Below are 20,088 nucleotides of genomic sequence, written 5' to 3'. Positions count from 1 at the left end.
GGAATAGTTCCTGATGACTACTGGATAACATTTTGCCTGAAATGTTCGTCCCAACTTACAGTATTGTTGCAACATCGACATCAAAGTACAGTCTACTTGGTCAAAAATATGGTAAAAAAATAATGTTATATTTGATTTTGTCGCCCATTTAAATACATGTTGCACAGCCCAATGTTGTGTCAATTCTTCCCCAAACCATCAAAAATGGTTTCAAATATTAATCATTTGCAAGGTTTTGTATCAAAGTTAGAAATCCCCAAACTGATTCTGATCCGACTCTGCTGTAATATTAGAAAGAGCAGTCGTCCGATTTCATTTTCGTGCCTTCGTGTATAAAACGACTACTAACTAACTCTGGCTTCAGTGATGTGTGAGGCTGTTTCAGAGGCTTCAACACTCAACACACACTCTTTAACTGGCAGCCCAGCTTCAGGCCAGATATGACACACACAGCATGAATGCCCTGTGTTGTTGGGCATTAAACCAAGAAACACACACACACAGACACACACAGACACACACACAGACACAGACACACACACACACACACAGAGTATGGCTGAAAGAAGCAGGACCATGCCTGAACGAGCTTCGCCCACAGACAGACAGAGAGACTACAGTCTGAGTCTGATGTCACAGCTACACCTCCATCAACAACAAACAGCTGATTTGTGTTTGTTTAGCCTTCATATCAGATTACAAGAACACCAGAATTAAAAATTCAACACAAAACCAGATGCAGCGTTTGTGTGTTTCTGATGTGATGTGAGCGTTTTTTAGATGAAGCCGTCACTTTCCAGACATGTGACTGAAGAAATGCATTGTGGTTCGTTAATGATTAATAACATTAGTGCAAAGGCAATGATTTTTAATTGAATTTAAATTAAAGCTAAAGTCTAAAGCTCTTAAATGTGTTTCATCTGCTCCAGGGGCTGAGAAATGAAGCTTTTAGAGAACATTTTCAAATAATGCCAGCGCCCGACGTCTTAATGGGTTAAATACAGTGATATATATATTTTAGGTGTTATTACTCACCCTCTACAACAAAAAGGCCTAATTGATATAAAATATTTCAGAAAAAATATCAATTTTCACTGTTTGTTTTTAGAAAACTCGATCATGAAGCTGAACTCAGCTCTTCGTCTCGACCACATGAGCTGAGCTGCAGCAGTTGAAGGCAGCACGTGTTGCCCGGGAGCCTCTCAGAGCCCCTCAGCACCGGCACCCTCCCCCCCCGCTACCCTCCTGGTTTCATAGCAACTTGGCATGGACAACATCCCTGTTGTGCTGGGAGCTGTGGACCTCCACTCTCTCAGAAACACCCCCACCATCATTAATCTGCCACAAAGCAGCTCTTTCTCTCCACTGCCCTGCACTCAACTCTGCTAATCCACCAACCAGCCAGGAGACCTACTTCTGCGAGCAGCTACTGCAGCTAATAAGCAGCTTGTTTCACTATCTGAGGGCCCAACACTATGTTTATAGCTTCACATGAGGGCTGGTTAAATATGGCCTAAATCCATAACCCGTGACTAAATAGAGAAATTCTGCACTTTACCTTTTTATGGGCATTTTGTATTCTTCAGTTAGAAATATATCACGATGCATCGTTACACGATTGTCTTGCAATGTATCGAGTATCGCAGAATCGCTGTATTTGTGGGTCATGCATCGCGTATCGTATCGTGAGGTAACCAGTGAGTCCCACCCCTGCTAACTAGTACAGAGCATACCGGACCTCTTCCAAAGGCCTTTCTGGAAACCTCTCAGCACTAAGTGGCCCAACAACAGCACGAGCAGCTCGGCTGATTTGATCACAGTGAGGAAACACTGCAGACAGTCACCACCCAGTCAGAGAGATGGAAAGATTCACCAAACATTTCCTGCCTTTCAAAACCCATCAGCAGAGCGAGAGAGAGGGAGAGAGAGGGAGGATATCAATTATCTATCAGATATCGAATAAACTCACAGAGAAGACTGGAGGAGAGAGTCGACAAACGTTCAGCAAACACTTCCTGCCACCAAAATAAAGGCAACTGATGATTATAGCTTGTTTTCTACAATAATCCAAAAAACTACGGAAAAATCCTAAAGGTTTTCTGTCGAGGGAACCAGGACGAGGTTAACTTCTGGGTCGACCGTTAAAATAACCAGAGTTCTGGTATCAATAAGTCCTTGAACGAGACACGTATTCGTTCATGACATGCTGGATGTTTCTCTCTTTCTTGAAGCAAATAAATGAAAACTCCACATGTAAAGCCTACCAACCGAATCAACCGTCAGGACAAAGAGAGCAAACAAAGAGTCGTAAAGAGGGAGAACGACAGAAAGGTCAAGAGAGAAGGAGAGGAGGAAGAGGACGAGTCAGCGGCTGAGAGGAGAGGAGTGAATCAGCAGCTGAGAGAGAGATTCAGTGATGGAGGAGAGGAGAAGTCAGAGAGTTTATGTCATTAAAGCAAAGAGTCAGCAGCCGAGCAACAGAGAGAGGCTGCGATCGTTAGCCAGGAAGCTAACTGATGATTGTGCTTTAAAGTGGGGTCGTTAAGAGCTTCTCACTAATAAACCACAGAGACTTCATGAGGCCTGAGGACAACGTCGGGTCACAGCGCGACAGCAGCATCAGAGTCTGTTTTTATGTGACAATAATAACAATAATAATCCTGGTTTGAACTCAGACTGACCGCTGCACACGATCGATGATCAATTACTAAATGAATCCCCCACTTCTTTGTTAATCCATTCATCAGCTTGAGTTTTTTTAAGGAAAATAGTCTGAAAACACGAAATCACAGAGCCTGAAGATACGATTACAGCTACACAATACTGGGAACAATTATTGCATATGATGGCAAATATTTGTGATATTTGATAACATGTAATATCGGCCCGAGCCTCTGGTCAACTATTACCTGAATCCCTTATTATTTTGATAAACAATTCATCAGTTTGAGGACAAACAACTAATCGATTAATGGAGAAAATAATCTACAGACTAATCAACAATGAAAATAATCATTATTTTCTATCTTTACTTTGATTTTTTAGAGTGTGTCAGGTGAAGTCACTGACGATAAATAATAACCAGACTCAGCTACTGAATTTTTTGCCTTTTTGGAGTCATTTATGTCCCAAGTAGGAAAAAACATTGTGATTTTGGTAACTCTGACCTTCTGACTACTGGCAGACTAACTGTAGTTATTTAAGAGAAAACCTGAATGCTGCTGGCGGACGACACGTTCACGTTGTTTTGTGATTTAACAGAAATAATACAGAATAAAGTTAAACTCCTACTCTGCCTGCAGACTTTATATTTAAATTATTCAGCACATGTGGTGTTTTTGTTCCTAACAGCCTGGAGAATTAATCTTTCATCAGTTGGACCCAAACTCCCTCCGTCCTCGTGTTTGTTACCAGGGAGGGACGGTCCCATCCAAAGGCTCGGCCCAGTCTACACCCTGGATACAGGCCTGCATCACGGTCTGGATCCATCCATCTACTGAAGATGGGTTCAGCTCAACAGGATGAGAACAGAGGAACGATATAAAACCAGTGACACATTTTTAAGTTGTTCTTATTTCTGGTTCTCTGTTGAGGAACAGACAAAAGAAAAGAAAAGAAGGAAAGTCAGTCCAGCCGAGTGGAAACATCGGAGGGAGACAGATGGACAGACGGACTGGACGCCTACCAGACTGTAATGGACACAAACAGATCGGTCACAGTGTCAGCAGGTTCCCTCTGGACTGACACCACATCAACTGCAGCTTCTGTTCTCCTGCTGTCAGAGAACACGCTGCAGGTGGAACCAAGTGAGACACAAGTGATACGCAGAACAAGTAGAGGACAGAGCCAGCAGCTAGAGGGCAGAACCTGAGGAACAAGACAGCTAGAGAACCGACCATAGAGAACAAAACAAGTAGAGGACAGAGGCAGCAGCTAGAGGGCAGAACCTGAGGAACAAGACAGCTAGAGAACCGACCATACAGAACAAAACAACTAGAGGACAGAGCCAGCAGCTAGAGGGCAGAACCTGAGGAACAAGACAGCTAGAGAACCGACCATACAGAACAAAACAAGTAGAGGACAGAGCCTGAGGAACAAGACAGCTAGAGAACCGACCATACAGAACAAAACAAGTAGAGGACAGAGCCTGAGGAACAAGACAGCTAGAGAACCGACCATAGAGAACCGACCATACAGAACAAAACAAGTAGAGGGCAGAACCTGAGGAACAAGACAGCTAGAGAACCGACCATAGAGAACCGACCATACAGAACAAAACAAGTAGAGGACAGAGGCAGCAGCTAGAGGGCAGAACCTGAGGAACAAGACAGCTAGAGAACCGACCATAGAGAACCGACCATACAGAACAAAACAAGTAGAGGGCAGAACCAGCAGCTAGAGGGCAGAACCTGAGGAACAAGACAGCTAGAGAACCGACCATACAGAACAAAACAAGTAGAGGACAGAGCCAGCAGCTAGAGGGCAGAACCTGAGGAACAAGACAGCTAGAGAACCGACCATAGAGAACCGACCATACAGAACAAAACAAGTAGAGGACAGAGCCTACAGAACAAAACAATTCAAGAACCAAGCCTACAGAACAAAACAATTCAAGAACAGAGCCTGCAGAACAAAGGAGGACATCACCATGAAATCAACAGAACCTAAAGAACAGGACAGAACAAGAAGCTTAAGACCAGAACCTGCACAACAAAGAACTAAATGACAGAACCAGCAAATAGAGGACAGAACCTGGAACAATCGGAGAGCAGTTGGAGAACAGGGCCGGCGGAGCTCCAGATGTGGAGGATAAAACCAAACATCCAAAACATCACCACAGAACCAGACGATAGAACCGGCAGGAAAATACAACTGGAGAACCCAACCAACGGAGCCAAAGAACAATATGACAGAACCTGCAGAACCAGAAGACTGAAACAATATGAACAGCGCGTTAAAGAGCAGAATGAATGGAACCAAACGGACCTGAAGAATGTAAACAATGTGGGCTGAAGACGTGAGAAATGTGGATCCACTGAAGCAGCCGAGAGCCTCGAGAACATTCCTCAGTGAAACACCGAGTCCGTCTCCGTCAGTCCTGAAGCATCTCAACTATTCTGCTCGTCTGTGTTTAAATATCTCTACGCTTAATATCTCTGGGTTCTGGACTGCTAGTCGGACAAAAACATATTCCCATGGTTACACATAATTATGAGATCAAATTTGACTTTTCGACTCATAATTATGACTTTATATCTCGATTTTTGGACTTTTTATGTCCTAATTTTGACTTTTATCCTTTTATGTGGTCGAGGCTTCCCACAGGTCTTTCTCCCTGTTTCTCTCTCTCTCATTATTAATTTATTATCTCTGCCTCGAACCTTTGTTATTTTATTGTTTTCATCATCGATGAATCTGCTGCTTAATCAAATAAACATTGATTTTAAACAAAATGTTAGACATTTGTGTTGGCTAAATGGACTTCTGTTTGTTTAGGTTTGAATTTTCTCTCTCGTCTCAACGCCGTGAAGCTCTGGTCAGGTTTAGGCCCAGAAACCACTTGGTTAGTGTCAAAACATCGCGGTGTGGCTTAAAATGCCTGGTTTGTTCGCCAAAAACACGACCGTCCGTCCCGTCAGCAACCAGATGTAACAGATATAATAAACATGTTAAGTGAAGCTACGTTTGGTACATAAAGGGATTTGGATGCATCTGTGGTGCATTCACTCCTGCACTCCTCCAGTCGACCCACAGCTCAAAGGGTTCAGTGTCTTGCTCGAGGACACTTGGACATGAGGCCAGGGGAGCCGGGGAATCGAACCAGCAACCTGAGACTCCTGAGCCACAGTCGCACTAAAGTTTACAGAAACATAAACTGCTGACCTTCTTATCTCAGTTTTCTCCAAATGAGACGCAGAACAGAAAGTAAATCTTCTTCTTTCATTATACACATATTTCTTTAAGATTCTCCTTTTAGATTTAAACATGTACTGACAGTAACTTTGTGTGTGTTTAATATATTATTTTACTCTTAAATCCAGCGTGAGGTCATGTCAGCACTCCTGTGGCTCTGTTTTATACAGTTGCCCAGATTTCCACACAGTACTCAAACTCAGACTTGTTATATTTACAATAATTGAATAAACGGAAACGGCTAGGAAGGTGGCAGGGTCCGCCACATACAAACAAAGTAAAACTCCTTTAAGGTGAGCTGGTTCGTTCAGTCATGAAAACAGAGTGTGTGTTCAGTGCAGATCTTTCTGCTCACTAACATCTCCTCACCTGAACCACAGAGTGCTCCTTTAATGTGTGTAGTACGGTAACAGAGCCAGGAGCCGCCTCAGCGTGTCTTTAAGGTCGTTACCGCTGATCCTCCTGCGCACCGTCCTGCTGTGACAGCACCCTCAGCCCTCACTCACAGGCGGTTAGTGGCTGTGAGGAGGCGCACACACCTGTTATATAAGTGACGGGTAACGTACATAATGTCACGTGTGCTCATACATCCGCGGAGGTTAACGTGGGTGTGTTAAATCCGCATGTCGGTGAGTTAATGTGCTCCGTGTGTCCGCTGTTGGTGAGCGGGGACTCACCTGCCGGGGAGACGGAGCATCCGACGGCACAATGCGGAAATGTCGGAGTCGGGACGGTTGAATGAGAGCAGCTGGGTGTCAGGCGGGATGTGAGGAGCTTAAACCCGCCCGGAGAGAGTCTGAGAACGGACGACGGCCGATGAAAGTCCTGATAAATCCTGATACAATCCACAGGGAGGCGGACACACGGCGCTGCTCTCTGCGGCGCTCCGCTGCTGCTGCCCGGCCTCTCGGCTGCTGCTGCCCGGCCCCTCCGCCGCTGCTGCCCGGCCTCTCTGCTGCTGCTGCTGCCCGGCCTCTCCGCTGCTGCTGCCCGGCCTCTCCGCCGCTGCTGCCCGGCCCCTCCGCTGCTCTCTGCGGCGCTCCGCTGCTGCTGCCCGGCCTCTCGGCTGCTGCTGCCCGGCCTCTCCGCCGCTGCTGCCCGGCCTCTCCGCTGCTGCTGCCCGGCCTCTCCGAGCTCTACGGGGTCTCCGACGTGTGTCTTCACCTGCACGGGTTAGCTAACTGTTAGCTTAGCCGAGAATACCATAATAAAAGCCCTGCGTGTGTTTGTCTGTTTGTTTGTTTGCGCCTGGGATCCGGCTGTGAGCACGAGCCGCTGAGACCGACTGCAGCTGCACGAGCTGCTGAATCATCCACACACACACAAACACACGCGTGCACGCGGACAATGCTTGCGCGAGGCACAGCTGACACTGACGTCATCTGCCCACTGTAAACATAACCCCTTCCTCACCAGACTCTATTCAAAAAAACACACATTTTCAGCACTGGAACACTTTCAAGACACTATTTGTGTTTTATGTAGTAAATATACTCTGTTACGAGAAGTAAGGGATGTAACTAAGTACTCGAGCACTGTACTTAAGTACATCCATCAGCTACTTTACTTGAGCACTTTCATTTTCTGTCAGTTTTGTAGAAAGTACCCAAAAGTCAAACTTGAGTAAGTAAAGATATGGTGTTAAAATGTTAGTTTTTTTAAGTCACACATATGAATAGTAGGCTACTCGAGTAAAAGTCTTAAAGTATCTGTTATTAAATGTACTTAAGTATTAAAAGCACAAGTTAGTTATGTATTTACTGTAAACTATGAGTTAAATGTTTCATTTTGACTGATTGTAAATAAAATGTTCTACTTTGGCTCTGATGCAACATGTAATCTGTAAAGTAACTAGTAACTGAAGTTATCAAATGAATGTAATGAATAAAAAGTACAATATTTGCCTCTGAAGTAAAGTGGAGAGGAACAGAAAACAGTGATGGAATGTAACTAAGTACATTTACTCAAGTACAGTACTTAAGTTGAACTTTGAGGTACTTGTACTTCCCTTGAGTATTTTCATGTATTCAGTATTCAAGACGTACAGTCCATTCTGTACGATGTTTCCTGCAGACAAATAAGTTCAAAATCTCCAGTTGAGTCTAAACCTGCCTTTCAAACTATGGTAAGTGTACCACTGGTGGTACGCGGGCTCCCTCTAGTGGTACGTGAATCTCCAAAATACCCTGCTTTTAAAAAAAAAAAAATGAAATAAATTTAAAAACATACGATACTATGGCAAATGAAATTAAAACACCATAACCGTGAGATGAATGAAAATGGGTTGAACATAAGTTTAGCATTTGTTTTTTTAGTTTATACTCTAAACCAATCAGCCGTTAGATCCGGGGACAGCCAGGCCTTTGCAGTGTTGTGTAATGTTATTTGCCAGTTAGTAATTACGTTACAAGATTACTGCCATCGCACAAGAGTACTTGAGTTAGAAATATGGTAAAACCTCTACGACTTGTCTGTTATATTGTCCAGACGACGTGTAGCCAACGTGTGTATGGACTCTACAGCTGTTTCAATGAGAACACATGGCTCTTAAAGGATAACTACCGTTTTTTACAACCTGGACCTTATTTCTAGCAAAATATATGGTCATTTACTCACCCAGATAACTTTGGTGTCATTTGGCGTCGTTCGGACGAAATTAGATCCAGTGTAGCGCCGATATATCCATATAATGCTAGTGACGGGGCATCGACACACAGCCTCTATATAACACATTATCTACCACGAAACTAGTTCATTTCACCAATATTTTGTTATGAAATGCTAGCGCTATTCCCCTCTGAGTCCGGGCTCGTCTGTTGTCAACATCCGGGGTCAAACTAGCAGCAGCAGCTACAGGTAAACAAGCCGGCTGTCGCGGGTGCGCGCGCAGCTCAGAGACGACATCTTCCAGGTCAGAGGTAGTAGGTCAACCTACAGACCCCGGATGTTGACAACAGACGAGCCCGGACTCAGAGGGGAATAGCACGAGCATATCGTAACAAAATATTGGTCAAATGAACTAGTTTCGTGGTAGATAATGAGTTATATAGAGGCTGTGTGTTGATGCCCCGTCACTCGCATTATATGGATATATCGGCGCTACGCTGGATCTAATTTCGTCCGAACGACGCCGAATGACACCAAAGTTATCTGGGTGAGTAAATGAACATATTTTGCTGGAAATAAGGTCCAGGTTGTAAAAAACGGTAGTTATCCTTTAAAGCCAGTATGATGTTTAACTGCAACTAATGAACCAGTAAACTAAGTGCCGACACTGAAAAACAATGAGCACAAATACGATGAAAGTGAAGTTCAAAACACACTCCTACATATTAAACTTCTGATCTCAAATCAGCCGGTTGTCTGACTTGCAGCAACACGCTATTTGACTCATCTGCCCCCTCAAGTGGTTGCCAGTTTGTTGCACAAGCTAACACTAGCTAGCATTAGCACATACTGGAGCCTGCTATGTAGTTTCCCCACAAGCTAGCAACTACCAAGCCTGCTGATGCTGGACAGATACCAGCTGCGGTGTAGCAGGGTCACAAACCTTGTTGAGGCTGAACAAGGTGTCAGTTGAGATTTTGGACCAGACTTTAAACGTACAATGATTTAGGGAACAAACATCTTGTAATGTCATCTGAGACCTTTAAGTGTCCATTTGTCCAGATAGAACAACACTTTTTAAAAGAAAAAAAAAAAAAAAAAAAAAAACCACACACACCACACTGTCGCAAAGCTGAAGAGATCTTGATCAGCAGAAGGATTAGTGATGAATTCTGGGTACTATATATTAACCTTCAAGTAAAAGTACAAACATGGCCGACACAGCACACAAGTTTATGTGATCACATTTGTTTTTATTAACAGTTTCAGTCACTCCAACATGGAAACAGTTGCATGAAGGCTGCAGCTCACCCTGCAAGACAAAGAAGAGGGTTAAAATGAGTCATGAACGTTACAGAACAGCTTAGACAGACTTCAGTTGACTTACCATGTGGGACACCGGGTCCTCCTTTGGGTCCAGTCACCGGTGGAGACTTGCTTGGTGCTTTGACGGCCCTGAAGGGATAGACTGGTGGTTCAGGGTACTCGGGGGAGTACTGAGTGTGGGACAGGACTTCTCGTGCTCGCTGGTAGCCGTTCCTGGACTGGACGATGTAGGACGAAGGCGGCAGAGGGGACGTCTCACTCGCGCTCTGAGGACCCTGGTCGCCAGAGTCCCAGACGCCGAGGTCTGGGAAAGGACGCGACGGCATCCAGTCGCTCGGGTCGTAGAACGAGGCGTCAGCGCCCCCTGCAGGCTGCCCGACCCAAGGAAGGCCTGGAGGACCAGCGTTGGCGTAAGAGGCGGGCGCTACGTTGTACCCAGAGCTCAGACCAGAGTCGTAGGCTGCGGCCGTGTTCCCAGCAGGGTACGCGAAGCCAGAACCAGGAGCCTCGTAGACGGAGCCCAGGTTCGACGCTCCGCTGGTTCCAGAAACAGGCTGAGGCTGCACGGAGAAGCTCGGAGTCTTCTTCCCAGTGCCCACAGGAGGGCTGACGTACCCGGCGCTCAGGGAAGACGCTGCAGGAGACCTGGAACCTGAAGTCACGACGTACCTGCTGGGATCAAAACTCTGCGACGAGCCTGCAGCCGACGAGCCTGCTTCACGCTGCAGGGACACCAGAGGAGGACGCAAGCCTTCAGACTGAAGGTTTGATCCAGGAGCAGGTCCACCAGCAGAGCCCCGTGTAGCGGTGTAGGGATATCTGTAGTCTGGACACAGATTGTGACGAGGGGAGAAGCTGAAACTCAAGTTCTTGCAGTGCAAACACACAAATTCATGTTTAAAGTGGCTTTTTTAACTAAACCAGAACTCCTCACAGAAAGCTTCATCCAACCAGACAACTGGAGTCAGGAAATAAAGTTCATGTTTCAACAACCAGATCAACTCCAGTGACGGCAGATTAACATGTCTCGTGTTCTTATCTGAAGTGTTGCGACTGATGTTTGAGCTGGACTTCATGAACAGAGACAGCAGGTGTGAGAGGACAGGTAGAGGACTCTGCTGAGCGTTTGGTCGTTTCCGTGTCACAATGTTCAGCCTGAACACAGAAAGCTGAGTTCTCGTCGCTTCAGTCAGCAGACAGTCAAAAGTGAGACTCACCTCCTTTAGTTGCAGGAAAACAAGCGGCGCTGCTGAACAGCACACAGATCCAAGAAAGCCTGTAAGAGAGTGACGGCAGGTGAGACTCAGCTGAACTCCAGCAGCTGTATTGTTGCTCAAAGTGAAAACAAATCCATTCAGTCACCTTCCAAAGAGCCCGAGCGCCATGTTGGAGTCAGAGAGCAGCAGGTTGATCTTCAGCAGCCTGCTGGAGGTTTGTAGCCTGAAGCTTTGTGCTGTGAGCTGCATGAGGCTCCTCTGGTCTTATATTGGTGCTGCACCTGCTCTCTGCACTAATTAAGCTCATTAACCACACCTGGAGGTACTTCTACTCAAGTACGCTACTTCAGTTCAAGTTTGAGGTACGTTTACTTTACTTGAGCGTTTTCATTTTCTGTCAGTGTGTAAAAAATACCCAAAAGTCATACTTGAGTAAAAGTTAAGATATCACCCGTACAAGTAGTACTCGAGTAAAAGTCTTAAAGTATCTAGTATTACATGTACTTACTGAAGTATTAAAAGTACAAGTAAAAGTAAATTATAAATGTATTTACTGTAACTAAGAGTTGACTGATTATCAGAATCAGTGTTTTATTTTAACTAATTGTCGATAAGAAATGTGGAGTGTAACTAAGTACATTTACTCAAGTACAGTACCTAAGTTCAATTGTGAGGTACTTGTACTTCCTTGAGTATTTTCATTGACACTTATTCACCTGCTCAAGACGTACAGTCCAGTCTGGACCATGTTTTTTGTAATGTAGTCCAGTAGAAGTGTAAAGTAGCAGGAAATAGAAATACTCAGATACAGTTACCTCAGAAGTATAAAAGTACAGTACTTGGGGAAACCATGGATCCTAACACTGAACCTCAGTGTGTGATGTGATGTCTCAGAACAAACGTGCAGTGATCAGAACCTGTTCTGCTCCTGAAGCAGGTCAAAGATTGTAAAACATGTCCTCTTAGATGAGCGCGGACAGAAGACTCAGGACTGACAGCAGCTTCTGAACTCAGCTGCTGTCGGTGTGTTGAGTGTCTCCGTCCACTAGAGGACAGAAGTCACTTTCCTTCACTCTGCTGCTGCTCTGAAGACTTCACATCACAAACACATGAACGTTTGTGTGTGTGTGTGTGTGTGTGTGTGTGTGTGTGTGTCCAGATGGGGACCTGGGGTGACACTGTCCTAAAGTATGATTGGCTGTCTGCCCGGTGAGAGGCGGGACTTTATTTCAAACCACCTTTGAAAGGATTTTTAAATGTGTGTGGTTGTATTTTGTATGTAGCCTACGTCTGGAGGCACAATTTGATGACGTAAACATATTAAATGTAACATTTCTGCAATAAAATGTCTGAAAACGTCTCGACCTTTTGTTTGGCAGTTTAGCAGAATGCTGCATCGCTGTTTCACTGTGAAGCTCCAGAAGTGTTTCATGGACCAAGAACAGAGCCGGTTCCGACCTCCATGGGGCCCTAGGCAAACTTCTGCTAAGGGGCCCTCCTAACTGAACCCTTTCAACAGTCGCAGCTGACACCAAGTGCTTCCACTCATCCCCCCTTTAAACATATTGCACTGTCGCCACCTGTTGGTCTAACTAAGAATAAATTCAGACCAAATCAAATCAACTAAATGTGTAAACAAACAATCATACAGTCTTAAATGTCGGGCGTGTAAACATGTTAATGTTTGAAATAACTCACAATTAAAAGTGTCCATTTCTGCACTTTCTGGATGCAAAATCATCAATAATGTCGTCATATATTTGCTTCCCCACATCATGGTTGATGCTCATCAATAATTATTATTTATTTAGCACCATTGTCATAATATTTCACGAGTTGTATTTATTCACTAAGATATCTGCATCTATATTTGCCTGTGGGCTATCCAAGCAAACAAAATTCAATCTTAGTCAATATTTATCCATTACTTTCCATTTGTATAAGTGCAGTTGTAACTACACTACAACTAAAATGATAGAAGCCAGCAAGACGCACACGGAGACCGGGGTTCACCGGGCTCACCGCCCTGTTAATGTAGGTTTTTTCAATGATCACGTCTCGTCTCTCCATCAGATCAAAAAGTTTGATGGGAATGGAATGCGACAAAACGTTTGTGATTTACGAGCAGCCCCTGAATGCACCATGAAACAGAGCAGGAAGCTCCTCTGATCCCTGCGGGACCACCAGGAGGGAGTCACCCGGTCCAACAGGAGTCCGACCAGCGTTCAGTCAGAGCCAGGAGGGAGTCTGGTCTGGAGGGACTGGTACCATCTGTCCTCTCGGGGACAGGACTGACGGTAAACAGGTAAGTTCAACATGTCTGACTCTTTATTGTTGGTCAGGTTCAAAGTGAAAGAGATGAATGAATAAAATAAGATAAAATAAGATAATAAAATGTGTTGCAGTATTTTCTAGTTTCATGATTGACCAAACGTTTGGAGGAAGACTTTGGTAATAGTAATATAATAATAAGTAATATAATATTAGAGTAATATCTCATTTTCAGTTAACATTATAATTGGACTGTTGTGATGTCATTACTTGGTCTTGACCATCAATATCTGCACCGTCACCTCCCTGTCAGCTGCTCTCCCCGCCCTGCTGGCCTCTGCCTGCCTTTCTTGTCTGGCTGATGTTTTTTGTGTTCAGTGTCACAGACTGTTAAAACTGGTAGATGGTCACTGATGTCGTTGATTAATAGTCTGCTCATTGTTTGGTTTTCTACGTCATTAGTGAATATGTGATCTATTAAAGTGGCACAGGGAGATGTTTCTCTACTGGGTCTAGTCACTTTTGGAAATAGGCTCATACTGTGCATCATCATCAACTCATTATTATATTTGTGTTGTTCTCTATGCAGATTTCAGTTGTTATTCTCTCTAATAAGTTGTCCACCACAGTTGTCGTTCATTATAACACTATATAATTCAGGTTTTTGTCTACATTGGCAGCTCCTCCTCCACTCTTATTTTTCTATTTATATAACTGAGTTCAGTCTGATTCAAAGTTTCTTCCTTTATCAGCGTTGATTGAAGTTTCAGATATGACAGATATCAGGAACGTTTGTGTAAATTGACTTCAGTGTTCCTTGATGTTGGTGAAGTTTGCATACAGGCTTCTGCAGCTGAAGTGGATTATTGATCATCTGTTAACTGTCTCAATGGTTTGATCATATTGCTCCTCTGTGTAGTAGCAGCTGTTATCATTTATGTTACAGACGGAATTAATGTCCAGACTGATATCACTTCCCATGGTCTGTAAAATGTGGTGACTATTTAAAAATGCATTTTATTGATCTAGAGAAATAACATAATTCATATCAGAATGAGGTGGTTACCTACCGTTTGACCTTCTGCTTCAGTGGACGGCACCAAAGTTTGTTTTCTCTCAGAGATGTGATGGCATGACGCGCCATACTCTGATTGGTTGGTACTCATTGCCTTTCGTTGGTTAAATTTAGGCACGAGGACTGATGATTGGTTAGGGTTAATACCTGTGTTCAGCCAGTCAGAGGAAGAATATGGCCCCAAGTACGGCAAGCAGCAAGTGAGGAAATAAAAAGGGTCAATTCATGATTCTCACTGAGCGACATGTGAGGATTAGTGTGTGACGGTGTGAAGTTGCTCAACTGTGTGACTCTCAGGGTCAATGTGTGAGACTTGGCAGCTCTGTCCAAACTACTTCACACTCCACACTGATTGCGTCACATCTAACACCTTGTTAGTTATAACCAGCGCCCATACTTCAGGCTGACTTGCCGCTGATGGCTCTCGTTGCTGTTTCAGAAGTCGTGTTAAGTTACTGCTGGTGAAAACTCAACGTTTCCAGTGTTTCCCACAGAATCAGACTTTAATTGTGGCGGTGGCTGTCCAGCTGGGGTGCCATAGAGCACGCACACTCAAGACCCACAGATTTCTATAAAAGAGTCGATCGTCTTTAGCATTCAGTATGTGGGCCTGTCACAAGATTAGGCAACAACAAAGAAACCTAGAGACCATCTTGTGATGGGACCACACCAGCCCAATGCCCGTCAACATGCTCACGTTCTGACCTGTGACTATTCAGTCGTCATTAGAGGGGTCACGGTTTTGATTTTAAACTTAAAACTGATCAAAATGAGGCTTCAGTTTAGACATTAAATTCAGATGCGGTATGGACGACACCCCCCTCCCACCATCATCGACTTACACTGAACTCTGCAGTCACCAGAGACTCCGGTTCTCTCAGCTTGTCCCTGTTTCACCTGATTGTTTTATATCTTGTCTCAAGATCATTGTAAATGATCACTAGCCCTCAATGATTTTCAGATTTAAAAAAGGCAAATACAGTGGATAGAAAAAGTCTACACATCCCTGTTAATATGCCAGGTTTTTGTGATGTAAAAAAAATGAGACCAAGATAAATATTTTCAGAACTGTTTCCACCTTTAATGTGACCTATAACCTGCACAACTCTGGGGCCTTAGTCAAGGTGGAGGGAATTATGAACAGTAACAAATATCAGTCAATGTTGGCACAAAACCTTCAGGCTTCTGCTAGAAAGCTGAAGATGAAGAGGAACTTCATCTTTCAGCACGACAACGACCCAAAGCATACATCCAAATCAACAAAAGAATGGCTTCACCAGAAGAAGATTAAAGTTTTTGAATGGCCCAGTCAAAATCTGTGGGCTGATCTGAAGAGGGCTGTGCACAGGAGATGCCCCAATCTGACAGATTTGGAGCGTTTTTGCAAACAAGAGTGGGCAAATATTGCCAAGTCAAGATGTGCCATGCTGACAGACTCCTACCCAAAAGACAGTGCTGTAACAAAATCAAAAGGTGCTTTTATTTTTTATTTTTTATTATTTCCCCCTTAAAGATTACAGTTTGTTTTTCAATTGAGTTGTGCAGGTTATAGGTCACATTAAAGGTGGAAAAAGTTCTGAAATGATTTATCTTGATCTCATTATTTTACATCACAAAAACCTGACATTTTAACAGGGGTGTGTAGACTTTTTCTATCCACTGTAAATAGATAAATAAAACTGTCTCCCAGTCGCTGTGGTAGCGTGGACGGTTTTGTCTCTCACTCATTTCAGATACCTGAATCAATAGTTGGACACTCTATCACTGTATCTGTACATATGCTGTTGTTTTTTTACCAACAGGAAGAGACTTGTCCTCAGGTGACATGGCGGTAGCTGCTCTGGGTCGACCTTTCACTTTGGGAATGCTGTACGACGGTCGGAAAGATGAGCTGATTCCAGGTAAATCTTGATGTTGACTACAGAAAAGTAAAATCAATAATTAAACTGGTATCTACAGATCTGTTGAAATTTAAATCATGAAGTTATTATGTGTGGCTGTAGGTCACAGAGGAGACAAATACGTACAAGACTCTGTCATCTGCATAGAAATGGACACTGTTTGTGTTGGTGTGATAATATTTCCTATGTGGTGTAGATGGTAAAGGACCCAGTACAGAACCTTGTGGTACTCCCTTATTTGTCCCAAAGAAGTTTAAGACCATTGGAACAGGTTGCCTGTGTTCTGTTGGACAAATGAAAATATATTTTATTGATTTAAATGATCCACATCAGCTCTGTTTCATGAGCTCTACTGAATCTTACCAAAGGGTTTTGCCTGAACACATCCTCTACATCTTTGTCTGTAGGTTTGACTTTGTGGGATGAAACAACTCTACAGAACAACACAGTCAGGAGTTCTCACTATAGTAGTGAATTTAAAATAACTACATCTGACTCCATTGAATCCAAGTCCTCTCTGATGGATATTGAAGGTTCTCTGAAGGCCAGTTTCATGAGTGGACTGGTTGAAGTTGGAGGATCTGCCAAGTATCTGAATGATACGAAGAAATTCAAGAATCAGAGCAGAGTGACGTGTCGGTACAAAGCTACCACACACTATAAACAGTTATCAGTGACTCAACTTGGATCCATGAACGGCCAACAGATAGATGTCATCAAGAAGGGCACGGCAACACATGTAGTCACAGGAATCCTTTATGGGGCAAATGCTTTCTTTGTGTTTGACAGTGAGAAGTTAGAAGCTAGCAGCGTTCAGGACATCCAGGGCCACATGGAGGCTGTGATCAACAAGATCCCCTCATTTAATCTTGAGGCTAAAGTTGACATCAAGCTGACTGATGAAGAAAAAGAACTGACTGAGAAATTCTCCTGCACATTCTACGGAGACTTCATTCTTGACAGAAACCCTGCAACATTTGAAGAGGCAGTGAAGACCTACGCAGAACTTCCAAAGCTGCTGGGAGTAAATGGAACAGATACTGTTCCTCTGAAGGTCTGGCTGACGCCTCTGAAGGTCTTTGACACTGCTGCAGCTGAGCTGAAGAGAGAGATCAGTGTTGGATTAGTGGGGAAGATGCAGGACGCTCTCGAAGATTTAAGAAAAATACAAATGAGATGCAACGATTCTCTGGACGACACAGTGGTGGAGAATTTTCCACAGATCCAAGACGAGTTAAACAAGTTCAAGAACTGTTGTAATCTTTATGTATCTAACCTCCAGACAAACATGGCGAAGAAACTTCCCTCCATCCGTGAAGGTAAAGAAGACGAGAGCTCAGGAGAACAACTCATTGAAGACGGAGACAAGTCAAGGTTCAGTCATGAAAAACTAAACAAGTGGCTGGATCATAAAGAGAGAGAAATCAACGTCATCAGGTCCTGTGTGGAAATGATGGAGGGAACAAAGATCGCCCCAAATCAGTCAGAGCTGGACAGAGAGGTTCTTGCTGCAGGTGTCGATGATGCTCTGTGCTTCGTCTTCACCTCCCTGCAGAGTGCTGACCCCGGCCTGGATGACATGGAGAAATACCTGGATTCACTTCAAGGAAGTTCCAATGAAGTCCCATGGTACTACTCAGATGAGGTTTTCACCAAAATGAGAGAAAAAGCCAAATCTTTCCAAGATATTGCCAAATCCTTGAAGAGCAGCAGCAGATTCTGTTTCCTGGTAGCGGCCATCGCAAATGAGAAATACACCGGAGCAACCATCTACCAGTACAGGAACGGCATTCTGCTCACTGAGGATTTCTCAAAGCCTGACATCACTGATGTGGAGACTGTCACAGACAGAAGAGATTTAATCTGGTGTAAGTATTTTATTTTCACTGTAAGACAAATAAGAACAAACGAGTCTCCTTCAGAAACCTGACTGCTCGTTCCTTTTATTACTCTCAGACTTCATTTGAAGCTTTTCTTAGAAAAGTCCTGCAGATTTTCTCGGAGCTGACACTGAAACTGATTTATAGACTTCAAGTGAAATGAGCAACAGTACTGTGGATGCACAGTGGTTAAAGAAGTACTCAGATCCTTTAATTAAGTAAAAGTACCAGAACAATAATAGAAAATGACTCCATACAAGTTAGTCCTGCATTCAAAAGATTACTGTAGTAAAATTATACAGCTGTTATCAGCAAAACATCATCAAAGAAGCAGAAGTAGATATTTTTATATATGTGTGTAAGAACACAGCTGGACGGAGGCTGAGATCTGAGAGTTTAATGACCAACGACTGCTCCACTGTAACTGTTGGCTACATGACAGTCAAACATCATCAACTGGAAGTTGGAACTGAAAGTATCTCAAAGTGAAATATTGACTTTCCACCACTGTCCATGAACAGTACGTAGGAGCATGTGACTGAATGTTCACATATCTGAGCCTATCCTTTCAAATGTGTTCATAATAATCAATAAATGTATTTTCAGTATGAAGTGTGATCATGATCACGTCTCGTTCTCTCCATCAGACGCCTGTGATCTCACTCTGGACCCAGACACAGCACACAAGAGCCTCACTCTGTCTGAGGGAAACAAGAAGGCGAAACATGGACCAGGACAGTCGTATCCTGACCTCCCACAGAGATTTGATTATTGGACTCATGTTCTGTGCACAGAGGGGCTGACTGGGCGCCACTACTGGGAGGTGGAGTGGGAAAACATTTCTTTATTCAATGATACTGTAGCTGTTTGCCACAGAGGGATGTCAAAGAAAGGAGGCGGTGACCAGTCCAAGCTCGGACGGAATAAACTGTCCTGGTGTTTAGAATACATCCAGATCCCAGGTCCAGAAGCTCTCTATGCAGAACATGATAATCAGAAACATTATTTACCTGTTCCTCCTGCCTTCACCCGTCTGGGAGTGTATCTGGACTGGCCTGCTGGCACTCTGTCTTACTATAAGGTCTCATCTGACACTCTGAGGCACATCTACACCTTCCACACCAAGTTCACTGAGCCTGTTTACCCAGGCTTCGGGATTTGGGGGGGATCCATATTTCTGTGTCTGTAAACTTGTCAGCACATGATTCAGTTCAGATTCAGTTCAGTTCACTGAAATCACTGATTCAAATGTTTTGATTGTGAAGCGTCATCATGTCAGTCACATAACAATGTCAAATAATATAACGCTTCTTTATGTTTGAGTGTCTTTAGTGCACATGTCATCATGATGGGAACAGAGCAGACGAAGAACAACAGACCTGAGATGAAATCGCTCCAAGGTGAAACTAACCTTTGTCTTCTGTTCTGTGCTCTGAGCATTAATAAAGTGTGACAGTACTGGAGGAGATGTTCGTCTCATTCTTCTTACAGACTTTTACTTGAAACAGTCATTTCACAGTGCAGTAACGGGTCAGTACTCTGTCGACAGTAACCGGAGGTTTCAATGTCCTTTTGAAGGGACACTGTTGTAGCAAGGACGGAGCCTCTGACCTTTAAGGCCACGGACACACACACACACACACACTAGGATTCCTTATGGATACGGTCCTGGGTGGAACAGGTGGAGTGTTGTGATTGTGACTCGGTCCAGATGGAGAGGTCAGAGCTGATTAGCAGTCAGCTTCCTGCCAGAAAGAGCGAAGGGACAAATGAAGGAGCAAAGTCAACGAACGCAGATAAATTACGTTTAAGTTTTCACTTTCAGCGCCGCTGTGATCCTGCGGGGCGTCCTGCAGTCTGACAGCAGTCTGATGAACCCGCTCCTCCTGCAGCTGAAT

The 20,088-nt window shown here is 43.9% G+C and overlaps 3 protein-coding genes across 5 annotated transcripts in view; 1 reads left to right on the top strand and 2 right to left on the bottom strand.

Moving 5' to 3' along the window:
• The window catches only part of LOC311250649 (serine-rich coiled-coil domain-containing protein 2-like), a 45,005-nt gene extending 37,163 nt beyond the window's left edge, over positions 1–7,842 (bottom strand). For 2 of the 3 annotated variants that reach the window (XM_084342511.1, XM_084342512.1), the window contains exon 1: positions 6,591–7,842. The gene's annotated coding sequence lies outside the window, so the exon portion shown is untranslated. The remainder of the gene's footprint in view (positions 1–6,590) is intronic. The other variant, XM_084342510.1, reaches the window with a different exon arrangement.
• A 1,910-nt stretch (positions 7,843–9,752) lies between these two features.
• On the bottom strand, positions 9,753–11,327 carry LOC311250658 (uncharacterized protein). The gene is made up of 4 exons (XM_084342530.1): positions 11,209–11,327; positions 11,064–11,122; positions 9,908–10,672; positions 9,753–9,832 (listed from the first exon to the last, which is right to left on the bottom strand). Exons 1-4 carry the CDS (start codon positions 11,310–11,312, stop codon positions 9,828–9,830), a joined length of 933 nt encoding a protein of 310 aa, XP_084198656.1. The 5' UTR covers positions 11,313–11,327; the 3' UTR covers positions 9,753–9,827.
• A 1,950-nt stretch (positions 11,328–13,277) lies between these two features.
• Positions 13,278–19,379, top strand: LOC311250161 (neoverrucotoxin subunit alpha-like; the record flags this gene model as incomplete). The annotated part of the gene is made up of 4 exons (XM_084341735.1): positions 13,278–13,368; positions 16,212–16,310; positions 16,718–18,178; positions 18,838–19,379. Exons 2-4 carry the CDS (start codon positions 16,235–16,237, stop codon positions 19,377–19,379), a joined length of 2,079 nt encoding a protein of 692 aa, XP_084197861.1. The 5' UTR covers positions 13,278–13,368; positions 16,212–16,234.
• Between the last annotated feature and the right edge of the window lie 709 nt (positions 19,380–20,088).

The sequence above is a fragment of the Pagrus pagrus genome, assembly GCF_965226575.1.
Source record: "Pagrus pagrus genome assembly, chromosome: 21".
Taxonomy (NCBI): domain Eukaryota; kingdom Metazoa; phylum Chordata; class Actinopteri; order Spariformes; family Sparidae; genus Pagrus; species Pagrus pagrus.
This window is presented reverse-complemented; position numbering and strand designations above follow the sequence as displayed.